The sequence below is a fragment of the Salvelinus namaycush genome, chromosome 12, assembly GCF_016432855.1.
Source record: "Salvelinus namaycush isolate Seneca chromosome 12, SaNama_1.0, whole genome shotgun sequence".
NCBI classification, from domain to species: Eukaryota; Metazoa; Chordata; class Actinopteri; order Salmoniformes; family Salmonidae; genus Salvelinus; species Salvelinus namaycush.
In genome coordinates this window covers 37,643,208-37,670,053 of record NC_052318.1, presented here as the reverse complement: position 1 = coordinate 37,670,053, position 26,846 = coordinate 37,643,208, and the positions used below count along the sequence as shown (strand labels likewise).

General features: G+C 44.5%; 1 protein-coding gene across 1 annotated transcript in view; it reads right to left on the bottom strand.

The window, feature by feature from the left end:
* The window catches only part of LOC120057522 (seizure protein 6 homolog), a 248,463-nt gene extending 236,662 nt beyond the window's left edge, over positions 1–11,801 (bottom strand). The window contains exons 1-5 of the mRNA XM_039006117.1: positions 11,669–11,801; positions 4,612–4,796; positions 4,230–4,411; positions 4,031–4,117; positions 3,860–3,942 (exon numbers count right to left, since the gene is read on the bottom strand). Coding sequence (XP_038862045.1) covers positions 3,860–3,942; positions 4,031–4,117; positions 4,230–4,411; positions 4,612–4,796; positions 11,669–11,801 — 670 coding nt within the window. The remainder of the gene's footprint in view (positions 1–3,859; positions 3,943–4,030; positions 4,118–4,229; positions 4,412–4,611; positions 4,797–11,668) is intronic.
* Positions 11,802–26,846: the final 15,045 nt, after the last annotated feature.

Sequence of the window (26,846 nt, the reverse complement as noted above, 5' to 3'; positions counted from 1 at the left end):
AGTGACTTCAAAGCTTCTCATTTGCCATTATACAGCATCAGCAATCCAGGTTTTCTGTAATTGAGGTTTACTGTGTTTCATCTCACGTGCAACTGACACACAACAGATGCAAACTGGAGGCAAGGTTCTAGATGTTTATCTGTACTGTTATTGTGTTTCAGCCAAACCAGACAACAGGATGTCACATGGTATCAGAGGGCCTCCTACCACCCACACAGACTAGAATTAACCCTCCAGGGGATTTCTTAAAAGCATGCTGGGGTAATCAGCTCCCATCACAATCATACCATAGAGCTGACTACTGCAACCCCTTTAAGTTATACTTTCACTGAACAATTGTCAGTCATTAGGCCATTGTATAAAAATATATTAGCTCTGAATGAACAACCATGCACACAGATGTTCTCTATCCTGACTTTGGTTATCATTAGCTTCTAACTAATTAGCAGTATTATTCTGTGTTCCTTACATCAGCAGCGTAGAGGAGTCATTCTCGCCCAGCCCAGTGTTAAAAACTGCTGTGCATCATTGAGTTGCGTTAAATGCATGGACTTTCTCCAGCTTAGCAGTATAAATGGGAGCTGAGTCTAGTTTAAAACAACAGGGTTACCCACCTGACTCAGCTGGGATGAGAACACGCAGGAAGCAGGAAGGAAGTGGTTCTGCCCTCCCCTCCTATTTGCCCCAAATGAGGCCTGCTCCAGTCTGCAGGGTCTAGGGCTCCAGGCCCCCGGCTGCAGGCTCTGTTCCCTTCCTCAGCTGCCAGCCGTATTTGTCTCAATAAGCTGGAGTGCCCTCACAGAGCTCTAATAAAGCTCCTTTTCCCCCTGAATACATTCCCATTCTCCACGCAGGATAGATCACCAGTCGCTTCCTGATGAAGTCGTTCTAGCTGCACGGACCATCTGGCAGAACAAGGGAATTGAATAATATTTCCCCAGAAAATGCAATCTATTTGCGATGCTTTTCGGTGAACACCATCGCCGATTGATTCATCCATGCCTTGGCTAGTGTTTGTGCCCTCTATATGGGCTTTGTGTGATTCGGTTCCTGGGCCTTTTCCTGCCTTACAGCCCTGCTGAACAGGGATGTATTTAGAGAATATGTTTATAGAGCTCGCACTATGGGTTTAATGGCATAAATCATCATGTAGCTGTATATGGTGGCCATGCCTAGGAGGGCTGTGTGAATTGAGGGGTGGGAAGCCCTTTAACCCAAGCCTATGCACAGTATGGCTCTAGCAGGTTGCACAATGTGTTAATGGCTCCCAGTTAGCCTAAGACTGACTCGTAACTTGGTCCTGCTGATGCACTGATGAAACACATCCTAATCAAACTGAGCACTCTCGTCTGGCATAGGGGAAGTAAATATATATAGACGTTGCATTCTGCACTTACAGATGTAGGATGTTAATTTGATCACTCTTTTGTTGCTGAAAATTTTCCTACACAGCAGGAAATGGAAACTTGTAGTGTGTTTTAGTTTTAAAAAGGCTTCTAAAGTTTGTAATTTCCACTTTGAAAATTCAGACTTCTTTTGACCTAATGAAAAATGTATCATCCCCTCCAAAAATGTCCATTCATAATAATCCACATAATAATTCACATTTCCTGTTGCCGCAGGATTATTTTCCTGCTGTAGAAAACTGGCTCAAATTAAGATCCTACATCTGTAGGAAGTGCTGCTGCTCCCAAAAACCTTCTGTATTTCCATGGCAGCAGGCTGTGAGATGTCTGTATGGCATCCTGCCCAGCCTGCTCAGTCAGTCCCAACACTGAACTATAGTGGTTGTGACCCCATGGACTCTGCATCTGGGAGCTGCATCTGTTAAGCCCCTGATCATTGCTTCTATCTGACATATATATATATGATGAGTAGCATCTTCCAGGTCATGTGGGATTCTGTCAATAGATTCAGCAGACTGTGCTAATGAGAGCCACTGTATCCCCAAGCTCAGCAGTGTCAGCTTGACAAGTCCAAAATGAACATCAAGCACCTTGTTAATAACATTCCAAATAGAATGTATATGAATTCCATAATGTATTGACGTTAGGGATGTTGCATTGACCATATCACCACCACACCGGCAGTCGTGAGTGATGACCGCAGTAAAATTCCAAGTGACCGTCAAGGTAATCTCCTCTTATGCACTCTGGACATGCATTGGTAGTAGCCAACTAACTAATGATCTGATGGCCTGGTACTCAGGGCCCTGTGGTCCTTCTAACCACTCTGACGTCAATGTAATCCAAAATTACATCAAACACTCAAACCCAGTATCGTTCTTTTAAAACTCGTCTCACTGAGATGATCAATTTGAAGAAAGTAGTTCAACAACAGGTTGAAAATGAGTGGAAAACATGGTCATTGTGGGTATTGTTTCAATGCCTGACACAAAGAAATTTATAGCAATTTCTAAGGTGATGATTAATTCAAAACACTCACATGCATATTAGAGCTTATGCAAGCCCCCCCAAAAATTACCTGAATTTAATCAATGATTGTACTATTATACAATAAATAGCCTACAGCATATTATGCATGTCAGAAAAAAATCTATATATTTATTTACTGATTTAAGGTGTCTTTGGTACATAGTTGGTCTAGCCTATACTCAAAAATTAAATAAATTCCAGTAATTGCCTTTGAGTGTGGACTGTAGTATTATGCAAACTGGATGGCCTGGTTAGGCCTACCTTATGCTATGCTCCAAACTTTCTATCCATGAGTTTGGGAGAGAAAGTATAGGCCTAGGTGATGCTGTTGATTAATTGATTGTGCAGGGCAGCTTACAGAGTTAGCCTACAATTACAGTGAATTTGTATTTGATTTCGAATAGCCTAGTAGCCTAGGGCATTATGAGGCTGACACATTACCTTTAGCTGCAGAATATCTCAGCACCATGCTTTTCCATCTCCTCCTCTCTCTCCTTCATCTCTTTCTTGAGCTCGCAGAGAGAGGGGCTGTCAACAGTTTAATGAAATATGCTTTGTTGTGAAAACATGTTACTCTCGATGTTCCCGAACAGATTTCACTTATTTTCAGAAATAAAGCACTGGATACCTGCAGGAACAGGTTTGAGGAACCCATGGCATACAGAGTTTGGGCCGAATCTCACCTGTCGTGCAGAAAGAGGCTGCATACTCCTCAAACAGTGGTTAATGCATGGAGTGAAATAACTGGAGTAGCCTACCAGGCATCATTGAAAAAGCAACCAGCAGGAATGCAGCCTCCATTCGCTATTAGAGTGCATACAGATGACATGTCTTTTTCCCTGCCCCTGCCCTTGTTCCTGTTCCTGCCACTGTTCCTGCACAATTAATAATGGGCCATTCTAAATGAACATGCATTTTACATATTAGTAAAGACAAGGTTACATTGAGAATAGTCTGATGGGTGAAAATATGATCACTTGATGAAAGAATAGTGTGCAAGTTCGAGGCAAGGAACAGAGCGCAAGCTTTTTTTACAACTTTCTCAAATGATCAATAGCCTATAGTTGCATTATACAGCCCATACACAGTGCATTCGGAAAGTATTCAGACCCATAGATTTTTTTCCACATTTTGTTACGTTACAGCCTTATTCTAAAATGTATTAAATTACATTTTTTCCTCCTCAATCTAGTGTGGCAGACCAGGGGGTTTGGTCAAGATGTTTACACAGATCAGACATGGACATAATTGTATTAGCTCGGTTGCAAGGGTGTTTATTTAAATAATAAACAAAGAGAAAAGAATACGGGAAACCATCAACTGTGCTCTCGCTGTATCCTGTGGGGAACAAAACCGAGCTCCCTCCGTTATCTTTGGTACTGCGCACGACTATACAGGAGTAACCTCTCTTCCTCAGTCCCTACCCCTGTGTGCTGCCCATCTGGCAGCTTTATGGGACTCGTCCAGCTGGTGAGCAATCAGTCCTGGCCAGAGAGCCCGTCGAGACCTGGCAAGCCCAGCAGAGGGAGCCATCACCGTGTGATGTAGACTCCGTCTGTCACCAGGCCTCAACGAGTCTCCCCCTGGTGGCTAACCTGCGGTCGGGGAGTGGGCTGTCGTCAGTGTGATGTATGTCTCCCTTCTCGATAGGGCATTCGCGTTTCCCATGCTTCGCCCCTGACCTGTGCACAACAGAAAAAGAGAAGCGTTGAAGGGACAAGAACCACCTTGTGACCCAATCGTTTGTGTCCATCGTCTGTGACCAGGGTGAAATGGGTGCCCAACAGGTAATACTTGAGAATGTCTAGCGCCCACTTCACTGCTAGACACTCTTTCTCAACAATCAAGGACTTTTTTTCTCTAGGTATCAGCTTTCGGCTTATGTACATGATGGGGTGCTCCTCCCCATCGTGTACCTGAGACAGAACGGCCCCTAGTCCCGTGTTGCATGCGTCCATCTGGACCAACATCGGTACCTGGAAATCAGGCGTTACGAGAATCTGATGGGACCAAAGCGCTACCTACAGATGCCTGAACGCCACTTCAGTCTCGCCCGTCCATTTCACTGTTATACGGCTATAGCTGCAAAGTTGGGGTTAAACCGCCTGTAGTATCCTGCCAGTCCCAGGAAGGACTTGGCCTGTGTCTTGGTGTGTGGAACAGGCCAGTTACGTACTTCGTGGACCTTCCTCTCCTGGGGCTTGACCTTCCCCTGTCCGATCAAATAGCCCAGGTACTCAACCTCCTCGAACCTTAGTTTGCATTTCTTGGGGTTCGCTGTCAACCCAGCCTGCCTGAGCGCGTCCAGCACCGCCAATATCCTGTGGTCGGTCAGGATCTCATTCCAGGATGCCCACCCGGCTAAAGAGGTGGAACAGCTCCCAGGCTATTCCCTTGGAGACCACCGCCCGAAGGGGAATGGCATCGGGATACCGGGTGGCATAATCTACTATTACCAGGAAGTACAGGTGTCCTCGTGCCGTTTTTACCAGGGGCCCCACTATGTCCGTGGTGATGCATTCAAAGGGCACCTCGATGATCGGTACTGGGATCAAATCAAATCAAATTGTATTTGTCACATACACATGGTTAGCAGATGTTAATGCGAGTGTAGCGAAATGCTTGTGCTTCTAGTTCCGACAATGCAGTAATAACCAACAAGTAATCTAACCTAACAATTCCACAACTACTACCTTATACACACAAGTGTAAAGGGATAAAGAATATGTACATAAAGATATATGAATGAGTGATGGTACAGAACGGCATAGGCAAGATGCAGTAGATGGTATAGAGTACAGTATATACATATGTGTCACGATCTTTCAAGATCGAACCCAGAAGCAGACCAGGACAAGGAGCGTAGGAAGAAGGTGAGTATTTATTTACAGTGAAATGTGAAAAGGTAGATATATCCAGATGGCGTAGCGGGCAGCGGTGGTGAGTAGATGAGAGGAAATAGGTGAATCCAATGTAGTAACAGAATCCTCTGTCAACCAGGCGGGAATGGAGTGAATGATCCAGGTGAGTAACTGAAGACAAAACAAACGGAGGTAAGTTCAAGGCAAGCAATACGTAAATGAAAACAACAAAACAAATTCTATCCAACTGGAGTCTGGTACTCAGGCACAACATACTGTTCATGGCTAACGATCCGGCAGGGAATGGAAGTCAGGTCAGAGCTTTTGAAGGGTAGAGATGATGATCAGGACAGGTGTGCAGATTACTGACGGGAAACAGGTGCGGGTGAAATCAATCTCCCAATGAGCTAATTCGCCCGGCAACCAGACAGGGTGCGTTCCAGGACACCTGAAACACACTCCAGGACAGACACACAGGCAAACCCAGACTCAGGAAGCGGGATTCGTGACAGTACCCCCCCTCCGACGAACGCCACCGGGCGGACTACCTGGAGCGCCAGGATGGAGGCGGTAGAAGTCACGAATCAGGTCGTCATCCAGAATTTGTCGCCGAGGAATCCAACTCCTCTCCTCTGGACCATATCCTTCCCAGTCCACTAGAAACTGGTACCCTCGACCCCGCCGTCTGGAGTCCATGATGCGGCGCACCGTGTAGACAGGACCACCTCCGATCATCCGAGGAGGAGGAGGACGAGGAGGAGGAGGCAACAGAGGACTGAGGTGAACCGGCTTGAGACAGGAGACATGAAAAGTGGGATGCACTCTAAGTGTTGCAGGCAACTTGAGTCGAACCACCACAGGATTTATGATTCTCTCCACTACAAACGGACCAATGAACTTAGGTGACAACTTCCTTGACTCCGTCCGTAGAGGAAGATCCCGTGTAGCCAACCAAACCTTATCTCCAACCGTATAAGCTGGGGCAGGAATACGGCGACGGTTCGCCTGTATCTGATACCGGTCAGAAACTCTAAGGAGAGCCTTCCTGGCCCGATGCCAGGTCCGGTGGCAACGACGAATATGGGTCTGGACAGAGGGAACCGAGAGATCCCTCTCCTGAGAAGGAAACAAAGGAGGTTGGTATCCGTAAAGGCATTGGAAGGGGGACATCCCAGTGGCAGATGAAGGAAGGGTATTATGGGCATACTCAACCCAGGGTAATTGAGATGACCAAGAGGTGGGATCAGAGGAGACAAGACAACGCAGCGTGGACTCCATCTTCTGGTTGGCTCTCTCCGCTTGACCATTAGATTGTGGGTGAAATCCAGAAGTGAGACTGACTGTAGCTCCAATGGCCAAACAGAAGGATTTCCAGACAGCAGAGGTAAACTGAGGACCACGGTCAGACACAATGTCACTGGGCAATCCGTGAACCCTGAAAACCTCCCTGACCAGGATCTCGGACGTCTCCGTAGCCGATGGAAGCTTGGAGAGAGGAACAAAATGAGCAAACTTGCTGAATCTGTCCACAATGGTCAGAATGACCGTGTTCCCAACAGAAGGGGGCAATCCCGTGACAAAATCCAGGGCCAGATGCGACCAAGGTCGCCGAGGAATAGGTAGGGGGTGAAGAAGCCCAGAGCTGGGCCGATTGGTACTCTTGTTCTGGGCACAAACAGGACATGCGGCAACAAACCTCCGGGTATCTTCTCCCATGGCAGGCCACCAAAAACGTCTGCGCAGTAGTGCCATAGTCCGAGCAACGCCAGGGTGACAAGCTATCTTGCTGGCGTGGGACCACTGAAGGACAGCAGAACGGACCGACTCGGGTACGAACAACCGACCGGGTGGACCGTTACCGGGGCCGGGCTGCGTCCGAAGGGCCGCCATCACATCCTCCTCTATCCTCCATGTAACGGCTCCCACGACAACATTCTGGGGAAGAATCGTCTCAGTCTTGACCCCACTCTCCTCCGTCTTAGAGAACATCCGGGACAGGGCATCCGCCTTCCCGTTCTTAGACCCAGGTCGGAACGTCAGGGAAAAATTGAAACGTCCAAAAAACAAGGCCCACCTAGCCTGACGGGCGTTGAGACGTTTAGCCGATTGTACGTAAGCCAGATTCTTGTGGTCAGTCCAGACCACAAACGGTTGCTCCGCTCCCTCCAACCAGTGCCGCCACTCCTCCAAGGCAAGCTTCACAGCGAGAAGCTCCCGGTTACCCACATCGTAGTTTCTTTCAGCTGGAGAAAGACGACCAGAGTAGAAAGCGCAGGGATGGAGTTTACCGTCAGTGGAGCTACGCTGGGACAGGATGGCGCCCACACCCACATCAGAAGCATCCACTTCCACAACGAACTGACGGGAAGTGTCAGGTTGAGAGAGAATCGGGGCGTTGGTGAATCGGCTCTTCAAGTCCAGAAATGCTCGGTCTGCCTCAGGAGTCCAACAGAACTTTCTGGTGCAAGACGTCAGGGCAGTTAAAGGTGCAGCCACCCGGCTGTAGTCACGGATAAACCTCCGATAAAAATTCGCAAACCCCAGGAATCTCTGGAGCTGCAATCTTGTACCGGGCTGGACCCAATCCCGAACCGCCCGAACCTTCTCTTGGTCCATCTTGATCTCTCCCCTGGATATGATGTACCCGAGGAAGGACGTTGTATGGGCGTGAAAATCACACTTCTCCGCCTTCACGAACAGACGGTTCTCCAATAACCGCTGCAGGACCTGCTTGACATGCAGAACGTGGCTAGAAAGCTCCTTTGAGAAGATGAGGATATCATCCAGGTAAACGAACACAAAAATACCAATCATATCTCTCAAAAAGTCATTCACCATACTTTGGAACACCGCCGGAGCGTTGGTCAGTCCAAACGGCATCACCTGGTACTCAAAATGTCCCATCGGAGTATTGAACCCAGTCAACCACTCGTCCCCCTCCTTGATCCGAACCAAATGATAAGCATTACGTAAATCAAGCTTCGTAAAAACCGTAGCACCCTGTAAGGAATCGAAAGCCGAGCTCATCAAGGGCAGGGGATACTTGTTCTTAACCGTAATCTCATTCAAACCCCGATAATCAATACACGGTCGAAGAGAACCATCCTTCTTGCTCACAAAAAAAAATCCTGCTCCCAAAGGTGATGACGATGGCCGAATGAGACCTGTAGCTAGAGACTCCTTGATGTAGGTCTCCAAGGCCTCACGTTCCGGTCGAGAGATACTGTATAACCGTCCCTTGGGAAAGGCAGATCCAGGAAACAGATTAATCGCACAATCATAAGGTCGGTGGGGAGGAAGAGACAGAGCCTTCTGTTTACTGAATACCTCACCCAACTCGTGATATGTTTCTGGAACCAGGGACAAATCAGGAGGAGCAGAGTCACTGACCTGACTGGAAACAGCAGGAGAACAGGCAGTCCTAAGGCAGTTAGCATGACACTCAATGCTCCAACTAGTTACCTTCCCTGTCACCCAATCAAACGAGGGATTGTGTTCCTTCAGCCAGGGGTAACCAAGAACCAGAGGAACATGGGGCGAGGATAAAATGAAGAAAGAGATAAACTCTGAATGATTTCCCGACACCAACATCTTAACCGGTTCAGTCCTCATAGTGATCCGTGCCAGACTACTGCCGTTCAGAGTGGTTGCTTCAATGGCTTCCGGCAATTGCTCCTTGGAAAGCCCCAGCTGTTCCACCAAGTCGGCATCCATAAAGTTGCCATCGGCACCTGAATCGATAAAAGCGTTCAGGTCAAAACTCTGATCCTTATTCATAAGGGTCGCAGGAAAACGGGGTCTGACAAGATCCTTGAGAGATTGAAACTGGCTCGCTAAAATTCCTCCCAAATTTAGCGAGCCGGGCAGTTTAACGGGCGCTGTGGACAAGCGGAGTTGTAATGTCCCGATCTACCACAGTAGAAAGAGCTATTGGTCTCACGTCTACGTTGGCGCTCCTCCTTAGTTAGCCCGTGTCGCCCCACTTGCATTGGTTCAGAATCTGGTGGCAAGACTCCTCCACTAATCCCGTGTGGAGAATAACGATCAATACGTCCTGGTTCACCTCCTGAACCGAATGGTAACCGAGTTACAGATTGATTGGATAGACCCCACTGCTTCTCCCTCCTTCTCTCTCGGACTCTATTATCAACCCGAATAGATAAAGCGACCAAGCTGTCTAAGTCACTAGGCTCTGGATAAGAAATCAGCTCATCCTTAAGTTCATCTGACAACCCCTTGTAAAAAACCGCTTGTAGTGACTCCTCATTCCAACCACTCTCCACAGCCAATGTCCTGAACTCAATCATAAAATCTGCCACACTGCGATCTCCTTGGCGAAGAGAGAACAAACGTTTAGCTGCGTCCTTACCTCGGACTGGATGATCAAAAAGCTTCCTCATCTCTCCCGTGAACTCCTGATATGAAGCCGTGCAGGTTCCCTGTCGTTCCCAAACGGCTGAAGCCCATTCCAGAGCTCTTCCACGCAACAGTTCAATAACAAAGGCTATCCTAGCCTTGTCAGTGGCGTAAGAATGGGGCTGTAGATCAAACACTAACCCACACTGCATAAGAAACGAACGGCATTTTCCCAAATCCCCTTCATATTTATCAGGCGTCGGTACCTTGGGTTCACGAAATGGAACCGCTTCAGACACGGCAGGTGAGATGGGTGAAACCGGTGGTGAATGAATCACCTGCAAACTGAGCTGATCCTGGACTTGTGTCAAGCTAGCAGATAAATTCTGGATCGAACTCGCTATCTCCTGTAGCGCCGTATTGTGTTGTCCCAATTTCTTCTCCTGCAGGGTAATGGCATGGCAAACGGAGTCCAGGTCCGCTGGGTTCATTACTGGCCGGATCGTTCTGTCACGATCTTTCAAGATCGAACCCAGAAGCAGACCAGGACAAGGAGCGTAGGAAGAAGGTGAGTATTTATTTACAGTGAAATGTGAAAAGGTAGATATATCCAGATGGCGTAGCGGGCAGCAGTGGTGAGTAGATGAGAGGAAATAGGTGAATCCAATGTAGTAACAGAATCCTCTGTCAACCAGGCGGGAATGGAGTGAATGATCCAGGTGAGTAACTGAAGACAAAACAAACGGAGGTAAGTTCAAGGCAAGCAATACGTAAATGAAAACAACAAAACAAATTCTATCCAACTGGAGTCTGGTACTCAGGCACAACATACTGTTCATGGCTAACGATCCGGCAGGGAATGGAAGTCAGGTCAGAGCTTTTGAAGGGTAGAGATGATGATCAGGACAGGTGTGCAGATTACTGACGGGAAACAGGTGCGGGTGAAATCAATCTCCCAATGAGCTAATTCGCCCGGCAACCAGACAGGGTGCGTTCCAGGACACCTGAAACACACTCCAGGACAGACACACAGGCAAACCCAGACTCAGGAAGCGGGATTCGTGACAATATGAGATGAGTAATGTAGGGTATATAAACATAAAGTGGCATAGTTTAAAGTGGCTAGTGATACATGTATTACATAAAGATGGCAAGATGCAGTAGATGATATAGAGTACAGTATATACATATACATATGAGATGAGTAATGTAGGGTATGTAAACATTATATTAAGTGGCATTGTTTAAAGTGTCTAGTGATACATTTTTACATAATTTCCATCAATTCCCATTATTAAAGTGGCTGGAGTTGAGTCAGTATGTTGGCAGCGGCCACTAAATGTTAGTGGTGGCTGTTTAACAGTCTGATGGCCTTGAGATAGAAGCTGTTTTTCAGTCTCTCGGTCCCTGCTTTGATGCACCTGTACTGACCTCGCCTTCTGGATGATAGCGGGGTGACAGGCAGTGGCTCGGATGGTTGTTGTCCTTGATGATCTTTATGGCCTTCCTGTGACATCGGGTGGTGTAGGTGTCCTGGAGGGCAGGTATCAGCGAGCTTTGGAAGTGTGCTTTTGGGGCAGTGATTTGACACTCTAGGCAGCTGTGACAATAGTTTTCTACGGCCCTCCTCTTCCCAGGCCAGTGGAACCGGGCGGCGATCCATTCCCGGGTGTTCTCCATTCCCAGGTGCGCCCCCAACAGATGGGTGTGGACCAGCTGAAGAACGATTCCCACGTACCATCGGGGCAGCAACAGTACCTCTCGAAGTTCTCCCTGTTGGCACGACACCTGATACAGAAGGTTATTCTTGATTTGAAAATGGGGGTTTTCGCCAGTCACTCACCCCCCGGAAGTAACTGGCCATCCACCGCTATCACTTAGGCTGCGGCGGCTTTCAAGTTCAGATCCTCCCACTGGGCAGTCCCAAACTGTCCCCTCAGTAGGCCCATGGTGGGTGTCTCGGCTGGTGCCTCGAAATCTATGAGGGGAGGATGGGCTCCTCCTCCAGGTGTTCACCAGGGGGGATCGGGTTCCTGCGCCCCCTCGGACTTGGACTCGAGAACAGTAGATACGGGTTTGTCAACGCCTTGCTTCTGGGCAGCTCAGGCGACGGGTCATCCTCGATCTCGTCCTCTGCTGGCTCGTACATTTTTCCTCAGCTCGTGCCGTGAACAGCGGACAATCTCTGCCCACGAGGTGGGGTACTGGAAACTCAGGTACGGCACCCAACCCCCATCTGGCAGCTCCCTTGTGGTGTCACGATGTTGGCCTGTAACCTCTCTTCCTCAGTACCTACCCCTGTGAACTGCCCTTCTGGCAGCTTTGTGGGACTTGTCCAGCTGGTGAACAATCAGTGCCCTGATTAATAACTAATCACAATCAGCCCCAATTAGTCCTGGCCCGTCGAGACCTGGCACGTCCAGCAGAGTGATGTAGACTCCGTCTGTCACCAGAACTCAACGAGTCTCCCCTTGGTGGCTAACCTGCGGTACACCACACTACACACAATACAACATAATGACAAAGCGAAAACAGGTTTTTAGAAATGTTTGCACATTTATTAAAAATTTAAAAAAGAAATACCTTATTAAATAAGTATTGAGACTCTTTGCTATAAGAAATTGAGCTCAGAAATATCCTGTTTCCATTGATCATCCTTGAGATGTTTCGACAACTTGATTGGAGTCCACCTGCGGTAAATTCAATTGATTGGACATATGGAAAAATACACACCTGTCTATGTAAGGTCCCACAGTCGGCAGTGCATGTCAGAGCAAAACCAAGCCTTGAGGTCGAAGGAATTGTCCGTAGCGCTCTGAGAGAGGATTGTGTCGGGGCACAGATCTGGGTATGGGTATCAAAAAATGTCTGTATCATTGAAGGTCCCCAAGAACACAGAGGCCTCCATCATTCTTAAATGGAAGAAGTTTGGAACCACCAATACTCTTCCTAGAGCTGGCCGACCGGCCAAACTGAGCAATCGGGGGAGAAGGGCTTTGGTCAGGGAGGTGACCAAGAACCTGATGGTCACTCTGACAGAGATCCAGAGGTCCTCTGTGGAGATGGGAGAACCTTCCAGAAGGACAACCATCTCTGCAGCACTCCACCAATCAGGCCTTTATGGTACAGTGGCCAGACAGAAGCCACTCCTCAGTACAAGGCACATGACAGTCTGCTTGGAGTTTGCCAATAAGCACCTAAATGACTCAGACCATGAGAAACAAGATTCTCTGGTCTGATGAAACCTGGCACCATCCCTACGGTGAAGCATGGCAGTGGCATTATCATGCTTTGGGGATATTTTTCTGTGGCAGGGAGATTAGTTAGGATCAAGGGAAAGATGAACGGAGCAAAGTAGATAGAGATCCTTGATGAAAACCTGACTCCAGAGCTCTCAGGACCTAAGACTGGGGCGAAGGTTCACCTTCCAACAGGACAATGACACTAGGCACACAGTCAAGACAGCGCAGGAGTGGCTTTGGGACAAGTCTCTGAATGTCCTTGAGTGGCCCAGCCAGAGCCCGGACTTGAACCCAATCGAACATCTCTGGAGAGACCTGAAAATATCTGTGCAGTGACACTCCCCATCCAACCTGACAGAGCTTGAGAGGATCTGCAGAGAAGAATTGGAAAAATTCCCCAAATACAGGTGTGCCAAGCTTGTAGAGTCATAAAGTATTGAGTAAAGGGTCTTAATACTTATGTAACTGTGATATTTAAGTTTTTCATAAAAAACAGTTTTTGCTTTGTCATTACGGGGTATTGTGTGTAGAACAATTTAATACATTTTAGAATAAGGCTGTAATGTAACAAAATGTGGAAAAAGTCAAGGGGTCTGAATACTTTCCGAATACACTGTATGCGTTGATTTCTAAGACAAACTAAGGTTTGTATCATTCAAAACTAAAGTTGCCAAATAACTCTACATCTAGCATATTCACTATGTTGGGAAAAATATGCCTTGCATTTTATTCAGCTAAGTTCAATTATATTCTTCTTACAATAAAATCATATAATATAAAAGAATGGCACGGGACTTATAAGCATATCTTGTCTGCTAAATGAACAAGCCTACATCCTATTGCATGGCACATAGCCAGAGAACATACAGTAGGCCAACTCATAGTCTGTTCTTCTGAAATACATTTTCTTCACATCATAATGTTTCTTTAGACCTGATTAAAATAAATAATGTATTTATTGTGATGGTGTATATCAAATACATTTATTATAAACATTTTTAAATGGGCACGCATCAGCGGCTTGTATGCGGCTTGTACAGTATGCCTGGAGGCCTGGAGATGCTAAACGTTTTGATGTTAATTAACGGTCAATTGCCGTGGGACCAGCAGTCTTTTGCGTGACAATAACCAGCTGACAGCATTTCATGACAGCCACAGCCTTAATTCACATTTCTTTTTTTAAGGCATTTACTTGTAAGTAAATCTAACCTCTCTTGCCAGAAGTAATTATTATAATGTAGCAAGTAAAACATGACACATTGCATTTACAGAAATGTACAGTATAAAATTATATTGTTGTTTAGAACTCCATGCCACATATTGTATGAAATACTGACATAACTTGTTTGTATTTACAAAGAGGTCTTTGAAGCAGGGCAGTCAGCTGTCCATGGCAATAACAAGCCATGGTATATTAGGGGCCTCGATGATAAAATACCCACCCACACAGACATGCCCTTCACACAGCCTTTGTGCCTTTGACAGGCTGATTACATAGCACCACATACAGGTGTAGGATCTTCATTTAAATAATCTGCAGCAACAGGAAATGTGAATTATTATGTGGATTATAATTCATAGACATTTTTGTAGGGGCTGATACATTTTCCGTAAAGGAGCCTTTTTAAACCTCATGCATTGCAGGAAGGTTCTGCAATATGGTGATCAAATTAAGATCCTACATCTGTACACACGCCCTCATGTGCACACGCACGCATACATGTGCCCACTCGTACACGCGTGCACACACACACAAACACACAGCCATTGGGATAGTCAGTACCCTGACATATTGTCCTTTACCATTATTTCTACTTTATTCTCATATTGAAAATGTCCCTTTTACTCACATGGTGCATCCTTCCTCCTCCTCTTCCTCATCCTCTTCAACTTCCTCCTCCTCTTCCTCCTTCTCTTTGTATTAGTCAGACTGTGTCTCATGGCTTTAAGAACACTGAGACAGAACACGGCTCCAAGGCTGCAGCGTTTTATCAATTTGATCGCTCTCAGACATCAGCCGGGCAAGGACAGCGGCCACTGTACCTGACAGGTGATGACAGCCTTACAGCTACACCGCATCCCACCCACCATCATCTTATCATAGTCGAATATACAGCGTATCTGTTGGGTCCCAATGTGTTTCCTCATGTCTTTCTGTATCAGAGGATCAACCAAAACATATCCACCAGAGTGGCATGCCCATATTGTTTTAAAATATATACATTTTTGGTTAAATGTTTTGTGGTTGTTTCTCTGTAATACTACTAGCCACCTATCTATTTTATAGAGTTGGCTTCTCCCAACCTCATAATTAGCTACCAAGAAGCCATTTCAGGGTATCAATCAAGTTAGAGTAGCTAGCTTGTCTAACTATCTTAGCTGGCATGCCTGCTGGCAAGGTTGGTAGACTTTAGAAAAGCAAACAATAACTAAATGTACTGAACTAGACTCTCATCCCTTTCAATATCTTACCCAGATTTTAGCAGAGAAGCATATTTTGTTTCTTTAAAAGAAAGGTATGCTTAGATTTGCAGAAAAATAAACATAATGATTAAGGCTCTAGATCGTTTCAGGTGTTGGAGAATTTTGAATTTTTCAAACTTCCAGATGGGGGCCCTAGTCCACCGACCAGCCATCCTCACGTACTTTGTGCCCCCTCCGATTTTTTGTGGTGCATGACGCCCCTGATATCCACAGCTCCTAATTAGATGCTAAGTTGCAGCAGCCTGGAGTAGAGAGAGGCTGACACACACTGACCACAGTACGTCTGAAGGTCATCAGGACCACTCACATGAATGGGCTATCAGAGCTCACACTCTCACTCTGACCATGAAGAGAAGGCTCTGACTCACTCAGTCAAATGCAGCTCACGTCACTTTTTGTTTCCCCTGCTCACCTCTCACCTCTGCCCATTGCTCTCCTCACTTTGCTCAATTCAACGGCTGTTTTCCACTCACAGTCACAGAGGGGCTGACTGCCTTTTGAGCAGCAGAGCTCTAGTCTGAATCACTGGTCTACTCTCAGACAGACCTTTTTTTGGTAACACTACTCAACTCGTCGAAAGAAGGCCAGCTTTATTGCTACTTTAATCAGCACAACAGTTTTCAGCTGTGCTAACATAATTGCAAAATGGTTTTCTAATGATCAATTAGCTTTTTAAAATGATAAACTTGGATTAGCTAACACAACGTGCCATTGGAACACAGGAGTGATGGTTGCTGATAATTGGCCTTTGTACAGTTATGTACAGTCATGGCCAAAAGTTTTGAAAAATGACACAAATATTAATTTTCACAAATTCTGCTGCCTCAGTTTGTATGATGGCAATTTGCATATACTCCAGAATGTTATGAAGAGGAATCAGATGAATTGCAATTAATTGCAAAGTCCCTCTTTGCCATGCAAATGAACTGAATCGCCCCTCCAAAAACATTCCACTGCATTTCAGCCCTGCCACAAAAGTACCAGCTGACATCATGTCAGTGATTCTCTCGTTAACACAGGTTTGAGTGTTGACGAGGACAAGGCTGGAGATCACTGTCATGATGATTGAGTTTGAATAACAGACTGGAAGCTTCAAAAGGAGGGTGGTGGTTGGAGTCATTGTTCTTCCTCTTGTCAATCATGGTTACCTGCAAGGAAACACGTGCCGTCATCATTGCTTTGCACAAAAAGGGCTTCACAGGCAAGGATATTGCTGCCAGTAAGATTGCACCTAAATCAACCATTTATCGGATAATCAAGAACTTCAATTAGAGCGGTTCAATTGTTGTGACGAAGGCTTCAGGGCGCCCAAGAAAGTCCAGCAAACGCCAGGACCGTCTCCTAAAGTTGATTCAGGTGCGGGATCGGGGCATCACCAGTACAGAGCTTGCTCAGGAATGGCAGCAGGCAGGTGTGAGTGCATCTGCACGCACAGTGAGGCGAAGACTTTTGGAGGATGGCCTGGTGTCAAGAAGGGCAGCAAAGAAGCCACTTCTCTCCAGGAAAAACATCAGGGATAGACTGATATTCTACGAAAGGTACAGGGATCAGACTGCTGAGGACTGGGGTAAAGTCATTTTCTCTGATGAATTCCCTTTCCAGTTGTTTGGGGCATCCGGAAAAAAGCTTGTCCGGAGAAGACAAGGTGAGCGCTACCATCAGTCCTTTGTCATGCCAACAGTAAAGCATCCTGAGACCATTCATGTGTGGGGTTGCTTCTCAGCCAAGGGAGTGGGCTCACTCACAATTTTACAGAAGAACACAGCCATGAATATAGAATGGTACCAACACATCCTCCGAGAGCAACTTCTCCCAACCATCCAGGAACAGTTTGGTGATGAACAATGCCTTTTCCAGCATGATGGAGCACCTTGCCACAAGGCAAAAGTGATAACTAAGTGGCTCGGGGAACAGAACATCAATATTTTGGGTCCATGGCCAGGAAACTCCCCAGACCTTAATCCCATTGAGAACTTGTGGTCAATCCTCAAGAGGGGGGTGGACAAACAAAACCGCACAAATTCTGACAAACTCCAAGCATTGATTATGCAAGAATGGGCTGCCATCAGTCAGGATGTGGCCCAGAAGTTAATTGACAGCAGGCCAGGGCGGATTGCAAAGGTCTTGAAAAAGAAGGGTCAACACTGCAAATATTGACTCTTTGCATCAACTTCATGTAATTGTCAATAAAAGCCTTTGACACGTATGAAATGCTTATAATTATACTTCAGTATTCCATAGTAATATCTGACAGAAATATCTAAAGACATTGAAGCAGCAAACTTTGTGGAAATTCATATTTGTGTCATTCTCAAAACTTTTGGCCACGACTGTAGATATTCCGTAAAAAATAAGTGTCACGACTTATTAAGTCGTTTCCTCTCCTTGTTCGGGCGGTGTTCGGCGGTCGGCGTCGCCGGTCTTCTAGCCATCGTCGATCCACTTTTCATTTTCCATTTGTTTTGTCTTGTTTTCCTACACACCTGGTTTCCATTTCCCTCATTAAGTGTTGTGTATTTAACCCTCTGTTCCCCCCATGTCCTTGTGTGGAATTGTTTGTTTGTAAGTGCTTGTGCACTATGTTACTGGTGCCCGTCGGGTTTTGTACCCATGTAGGTTCTTTTTTTATTGCCGTTGGTTTTGAAATGAAACTGCTCCGGCTATTACCTATTTCTGCTCTCCTGCGTCTAACTTCACTGCCACCAGTTCTGCAACCCTTACAATAAGCCGTTTCCAGCTACAATAGTCATTTACAACATTAACAATGTCTACACTGTATTTCTGATCAATTTGATGTTATTTTAATGGACAAAAAAAGGCTTTTCTTTCTAAAACTAGGACATTTCTAAGTTACCCCAAACTTTTGAACGGTAGTGTAACTATGCACACCCACACACTCACCATGACATGTATTCCTGATGGTTTCTGTTATTTGCCAAATAGAGTGAGAGACCCTCAAAACTTCCCAATGACTTTGTTATTGACTATTAGCTTGACTGTCGTTACAGTGTATTATGTGTAGCCCCAACACTCTGCATGGAGGTTCCACATATTGATTCCACAATGCAGTTAAAGTCAGCCCCATCGCTGCTGGAGTGCCTGCTGCTCAGTGCTCTACACGTCCTTCAGAGTATCCATCCATCCATCCAACCTCAGCCACATAAAAACCTCCATAACATCTCACCCATGTCTGAGTCCCTACGTCCCTTTACAGGAATGCTTTAACACACCATTCTGTGAACATTCACAGTGCCTCGCTGTTTTGCATACATAGAGGCAATGACATTTCCAATGACCCCACTTGGCCCTCACTGGCCCTAACACAGGGTACAGCAGCAGCACTACCAGCTGCCCTGTACTACACCATGCACAAACTGGCTGAGAACGCTGCATCCATCCACTGTTATTGTAGTGATAATAGGTGACCAGGTAGTGAGTGCACAGAGAGGGAGGTAATGATAGCAGATGCATGTGACCAGCTCTGAGAGGGAGGCTTATCTGTATCTGCCTATGAATATGTTATTACAACTCCAACCTGCATTGCCTTCACAGGGAATTCTGTATACCACTTTCTCCAACCTTTTCCGTTCCGGGGACCACCAAATCACAGAAGAAAGCTTGAGGACTACCATTCAGGGAACTGTAATAAATCAATCATTGGAGATGTTTTCATGAAACACGTTTTACCCTTCTATGTGTTGTGTTATTTTTTAAAGGTCACAATAAAGCTGTTCTTGATTCTGGCTCATGTGTTGCTTATGTTCATTCAGAGTGGTTAATCACTGACTGCACAGTCATGTCTACATAATCAATGCAACAATTCAAATATGGATTATGTGTCAAATTCACTGGCATGGGCCGGGTCAATAACGTACAAAATGATTACGCTGAGAAATATACACTGACTGTACAAAACATTAGGAACACTTGCTCTTTCCAGGAAAGCTTTGATCCATTATTGATGTTACTTGTTAAATGCACTTCAACCAGTGTGGATGAAGGGGAGACAGGTTAAAGAAGGATTTTTAAGCCTTGAGACAAGTGAGACATGGATGGATTGATTCAGAGGGTGAATGGCAAATATTTAAGTGCCTTTGAAGGGGCAAAGTGCCTTTTAAGTGCCTTTGAAGGGGCAAAATATTTAAGTGCCTTTGAAGGGGGTGTGTTAGTAGGTACCAGATGCACCGGTTTGAGTGTGTGAAGAACTGCAACGGTGTTAGTGTTTTTCACACTCAACAGTTTCCTGTGTGTATCAAGAATGGTACACCACCAAAATGACATCCAGCCAACTTGACATAACTTCGGGAAGCTTCAGAGTCAACATGGGCCAGCATCCCTGTGGAACGCTTGACACCTTGCCCTGACGAATTGAGGCTGTTCTGAGGACAAAAAGGGGTGCAACTCAATATTAGGAGGTGTTCCTAATGTTTTGTACACTCAGTGTAATATCAACTTAAGAAAGTAAACTTGGTTGGAAAGGGTACTTCCCCTAACACTAGATATTCAGTGTTCATACTTCTACAACCAAGGGCTCTCAGAATTTCTTCAGTAAAGCAAAGCTGCTAAACTGAACTAACTGATAAGCAACCCGTCATAACTAAATATATATATATACAGTATATATAGATATATACACAGTTGAAGTCGGAAGTTTACATACACTTAGGTTGGAGTCATTAAACTTCTGACCCACTAGAATTGTGATACAGTGTGATACAATTATAAGTGAAATAATCTGTCTGTATACAATTGTTGGAAAAATGACTTGTGTCATGCACAAAGTAGATGTCCTAACCAACTTGCCAAAACTATAGTTTGTTAACAAGAAATTTGTGGAGTGGTTGACAAACGAGTTTTAATGACTGCAACCTAAGTGAATGTAAACTTCCGACTTAAACTGTATATATATATACACATATACATAGAATTGTATTTTTTTTCCTGTTTTGCATGTTATTTTGGCTTTAATATGTTTCACATGTCAGTTTGCAAACAATGTAAAAAAAATATATAAAAAAATCCTTCAGTTAATAAAGCCGCATACAAACATGGTCTCTTTTTTGCTTTCTTGAGTAAGGCAGCTCCAAAATGAAGCTGTTTCAGCCTAGCTCTGTGCTTTCTGTGGTGGTGGGGCAGCCAGCAGAAAATACAGAGTGTAAGGGTTGGTAATGTTCTCTAGTAGCGCCGTGATTGGCTCAGTGTTCTGTCATATGGACACTACGTCACTGCACAATCTACAGGGAGAGCTCGAAAATTCAAGCCCCCTGGGTGCTGCCATAGATTTAATTTAAAAGTCCCCTTTAAGAAGGCTCAAAGTCATTGGCCACAGATAAAATTGTCAAATCACGTTATATCTACCATAGCTTTGATTGGACTGATCATGTCAACATCATACTTTGAAAATCTTAGCTAGCAAGTTAGACAAGCAATCATCATCATGAATCAAGTCGACAATCTACTGGCAAATCCTTTTCAATCCTTGTCATGTGAAGAGAAATGTTAGATTAAAAACCTGCTCATCGGCCATTGGACATAAACATTACACAACAAGTTGGAAAAAGCTCATTCAACAATGAGTGGTTTGGAAGGAATCAGTGGCTAACTGCAAGCTTTGCAACGCAATCACTAGCCTGCTATTCAGTGGAGGGTGTGTGGTCAAAGTCTGTGTTTAAGTGTCTCTTTTCCAAGCTTAAAAGGATATATATACACTCGCAACACACCATGGGCCAGAAAAGGTTCAATATATTGGCCATGCTGTCAATCCAGCATGAGTTCTCCCGCATCCTAATCAACTGGAAACTCGGAACTGGGAATTCTCCGAATTCATTGAGTTCAAGACAACTCGGGAAAAAAACAAGCTCCAACTCGGAATTCCAAGTCGGGAACTCGGGCCTCTTTCTAGAACTCCGACCTGAAGATCACGGACGTCATGATTCTACCTTGTTTTTTTCTGAGTTCCCAGTTGTCTTGAAAGCACCATAAATCCAGAGAATGGCAGACTGTGATGACGATATTTGCACACAAGAAAGACTGCCACTTCACGTTCCTGTTCAAGTGAGCACAGCACAGCAAGGTGAGTCAAAACATGCATTGTATGCTGCAGCATAAATGATGTAAAATGCCAGGGAGATATGTATTCTGTAGCTAAATAATACTAAGTGTATGTTGTGTAGCAAGCTGTTAGTAGCCCATATACCTCACCCTAATAATTTGGTCCCTTTCCCCCTCATAACTTAGCCTACTGTTCTGATTTGGTGGCCACATGTAGCCTGTTTTAGAGAAATGCCATCATCGAATATTTATCTATTATATACCCTTTATTTATCCTACGGTTCTGACTTGGTGTACAGTACAGGAAAAATACTACAAGAACGTCCCATGTGTCACTGTACATTTCAAAAGTGCTGAACAAATAGTTACATTGACCATGTTCGTTCTAGCTTGCTCATTAATGTCTTAATCGAAATTATGGATTGCCTCTTATCCGCTCATCATCCCCTTATGCCATAGTTTGTACATCTCAATTGTCAGTAGAAAACACATTTGTTTAAGCAAGTCAGCCATATCAGCCATGTTTTTTTTAAAGGCAGTAAATGAGGCTGAATGAACTGTTTCGCTGCCAGACAAGGCTCCACTGATAGCTAGGTGTTGCGGTGATAACGATTCACACAAAGAAAGATCTGCTGTTGGGACTCTGCTGTTGGGACAGCTTTATGTAGGCCCTAACAGTTTGTAGGCACCATTTGTCACCGTTATAATGCACTTAATGTATTGTTTAGTGTTGTGTTGTGTAGTGCCTTTGCTGGCATGAATAAAAACAATTTGGGCGGGGAGTTTGCCCCACCAAGATTTACATGCTAAAATCGCCAAGATAAACCTCTAACCCTTCATCCTGCTCTCTCTCCTGACACACTAACTCCTCCAGAGGTGCAGCATCCTCAGTCATTATCTCCTTTACCAATTAGAGTGAGTATAGGCTGGGCCAGTCAGCCCTACCCTGCTGGGGGCACATGCCTTCACATAGGTAGGCAAGATGCAGAGATGTATATCAGTGTACACTTCAATTAATTGGAGCTAATTGATATTGTTGGATGCTGTACATTTCAATGTATTGGATTTCAATTCTTTGGATTTAGATTGTGTAAAGAAAATGCATTTTTGTGTGCTTTGGAATGTATGTGATTTGCATTAGTACATTTGCCAACATACTGTACTTGTAACGGTTTTCGTCGTCTGAAGAAGAGGAATTGGACCAAAGCGCAGCGTGGTAAGTGTTCATGCTTTTTATTGAAAACTGAACACTAATACAAAATAACAAAGAGAACAACTGAAACCGAAACAGTCCTGTAAGGTGCAAAACACTAGACAGAAAATAACTACCCACAAAAACCATGTGGGAAAAAGCTACCTAAATATGGTTCCCAATCAGAGACAACGATAGACAGCTGCCTCTGATTGAGAACCATACCCGGCCAAACACAAAGAAATACAAAACATAGAAAATGAACATAGAATGCCCACCCAAATCACACCCTGACCAAACCAAAATAGAGACATAAAAAGCTCTCTACGGTCAGGGCGTGACAGTACTGAATAGGTCTTAATATGCAGTTAGTTTTAATACTAGTGTGATCTATTCCATAACTCCAATTATAGTCATCAAATCACAAGTGATATTTGTTTGCCAATTGCGGTCCGATCATTTCCACATAATGATTCTAGAGCAACACATGCCATGCCAAACACTTCTTCATGCCTGGACACCAACATCCATAATCACTCTGTCAAAGGACTACAACACAGATGGAGCAGACACAGGAGCCAAACACACACAGGCTGCTCATGGAAGGAAAGAGGAGACTGAACTTTAAAACACATCAGGTAGATTCATGGTGCCTTGTATTAAATACAGTAATAATAGACTGATTTTTGTTTCATTTAAGGATCCGCCCCTTTTGTTCCAATTTTCGCCTAAAATGACATACCCACATCCAACTGCCTATAGGTCAGGACCTGAAGCAAGGATATGCATATTCTTGATACCATTTGAAAGGAAACACATTGCAGTTTGTGGAAATGTGAAATGAATACAAGAGAATATAAGACATTAGATCTGGTAAAAGATAATACAAAGATAAAAACAACCATTATTTTGTATTTTGTTTGTACCATCGTCTTTGAAATGCAAGAGAAATTCCATAATGTATTATTCCAGCGCAGGCACAATTTAGATATTGACCACTAGATGGCAGCAGTGTATGTGCAACGTTTTAGACTGATCAAATGAACCATTGCATTTCTGTTAAAAATATTGTATCAAGACTGCCCAAATGTGCCTAATTGGTTTATTATTGCATTTTCAAGTTCGTAATTGTGCACTCTCCTCAAACAATAGCATGGTATTATTTCACTGTAATAGCTACTGTAAATTGGACAGTGCAGTTAGATTAACAAGAATTTAAGCTTTCTGCCCATATCATATATGTCTATGTCCTGGGAAATGTTCATGTTACTTACAACCTCATGCTAATCACATTAGCCTATGTTAGCTTAACCGTCCTGTAGGGGGGGACACCAATCCTGTAGAGGTTTTAAAACAACATTTAGAAGAGGCATTTTAAGACTTCCTCCAGTACAGTATGTCCCTGTCTCAATAAGCTCAACTCCGGTAACCAAACCATGTCCTCATGCTATGCAATGCTGACTGTGTAAAAGTGCAAAAAAACAGAGTAGATAGCGAATCGTGATCTCTGTACAGCAACAGTGTCAGACATAGAGAGACACCTGATCCCTGGAGTCACTTCCACTAGCTGACAGAATGGACACCTGACACATCAGGTACAGCCAGATTCAGCCAGGCAGACCCAATGCTGGTAATAAAAAAAAAACAGGCAGGCCCAGGCACATCCATTATTCATCAGCCTTCAGTTATTCATCAGACACAGACAAATATTAACCTGTGTGCAAGCAAGGGGGGACATGAATATTCAACAGGCAGGGCTTATATTTAGACATGACCAGAAATAAATAGTGTGACATGTAAATATAAGGTAATTAAGTCACTTTTGGTTGGTTGAGCTGGAGCTCTCAGCATCATGTTTAATAACACATGGGGACATGGATTAACAATTACATTTCCCTCGTAAGTATACGCCCTGGTTTGGATTTCCACTACAGCATCTATAGGAGCTGTTATATATAATATATGTATGTTTATTCCACCTGACTACTATGTATATTTTAGAACTGTGATTTGTTTTTCTTCAGTCTAAAGTGAGCTGGGTCAATTATTACTCAGAATCAACTGTATGAGCCCCAACAACAAATCAAATGACTGAATAATGATTTCTATTTGATTACAGGCTAGTATAGGAGTTCCCAGGGACATAGGTTATGTGCAGGGACAAAACTAATCTGGAGCTATACCACTGAATAAATAATCTTGGAATGGAAACATGGTTATTGGTTTATATAGGGCCTCCCGGGTGGCGCAGTGGTCTAGGGCACTGCATCGCAGTGCTAGCTGCGCCACCAGAGTCTCTGGGTTCGTGCCCAGGCTGGGCTGGGTTCGCGCCCAGGCTCTGTCGCAGCCGGCCGCAACCGGGAGGTCCGTGGGGCGACGCACAATTGGCATAGCGTCGTCCGGGTTAGGGAGGGTTTGGCCGGTAGGGATATCCTTGTCTCAGTATGTAAAAAAAAATGTAATAAAATGTATGCACTCTACTGTAAGTCGCTCTGGATAAGAGCGCCTGCTAAATGACTAAAATGTAATGTAAATGTATATATTATATATCGTAGAAATAGGTTTAGCTGAGCATGTAGAACGCATTGAGGTTGACATTCAGCACACAGGAAAATAGATTGAAGACAATGTTTATAGCCCCTCAAATGCATACAGTGTTGAGCGGTTCTCTGGGACAAAACCCTGACTCAGTATATTTCAAAGAGCTACCCTTCAAACTGCATTGTTTCAGAAGATGAGGTAAAACCCACAGAGTGGGAGGGTTAGCAGGCGTACTACCAGCCTGGATAAAATGCTCTCAGAGAGTCAAATTTCAGCGAGCAGATGGTGATTTTGGAGGAGCAGCAGGGTGCCTCAGCTCTTTAAAGGTCCAATGCAACTGTTTGTATCTCAATATCAAATCATTTCTGGGTAACAATTGAATACCTTCGTGTGATTTTTTTTCCAGTTAAAATTGTCAAAAAGAAACAAATATAGCTTCTTAGCAAAGAGCAATTTCTCAAGGGAGAAATTTGCTACGACTCTCTAGGAGTGGTCTGAGTGGGGAGGAGAACTCTGAAAACTAGCTGTTATTGGCAGTTTGGAACTCTCTTTCTAATTGGTCTATTAACTAATTTACTACCTGGTGATGTCACCAGGCAGGCCAAAACTCCATCCCACCAAAACAGGCTGACACTTCAGGAGGTCTTTTCAAAACAGCTCTTACAATAAAAGAGCGTTATCATTTTCATAATTTCACAGTATTATTCCAACCTCATAGTGTGGAAATATATATAAAACACAGGACAATCACGTTTTTGAAAGCACTGGGCCTTTAAGCCTGGAGTGTGTGTGCGAGTACGCATGTGTGTGTGCATAAACAAGCGTGCTTGTGAGCGTATGTGTGTGCGTGCATGCATGAGTGTGTGTTGTTTCTCTCCTCCCATGTCATAATCAGAAAGCTGTGGCCTTTAGTTTTTGCCTCTTTTCCTGTACCTGAATCCAAATTAGATATATCAAACGAGAGCTTGTTATTGTTTTCGTCACCCACTCACTCTCACATTACAATGAAGGAGCAATCAAGCAAACAGTGGGGGAAACATTTTAGAGTTTGCAACTTGGAAGTTTGATGTCAGAGTACAGTCAACGCTCTACTTGTTACTCCCTTCTATGATGAATACTTAGTTGTGGAACTAATTTGAATCCCTAGGTGTCATATCAGTGTGTGTGTGTGTGTGTGTGTGTGTGTGTGTGTGTGTGTGTGTGTGTGTGTGTGTGTGTGTGTGTGTGTGTGTGTGTGTGTGTGTGCAGTCAGCAGTGTGTGATTGATGATTGAGCCAATGTGTGCCAACCTTGCAATTTGCACAGGGGAACAACAACAGCACTACAACCAAAACGTCTAGTAATGTCCCATGAATAAAACTAAATGCATCTGAATGCCCGACACTGCTGTATCACCTGTTTGAGTTCTAATTAGACTGGAGCATTTGGAATTCATCTCTTTTGTTCTGGTGGACGATGCACTATGTATTTCTTCATTTGTTTGATGACTGCAGATGTGTTGGGTGCAAATCTCAACGTGTTGATGATCATAAACGTGCTGACCTGGTCTGTTGTGTCTTTAATACTGTGAGAGTGGTGATTGCAAGTGTGTGAAGCAAAGAGAGCGATGTATGTAGGTCTACTTATATGGAAAGAAATCTGCCCTTTTGACTTAAAATCATTGTGACGTTCTAGCACTGGGTGG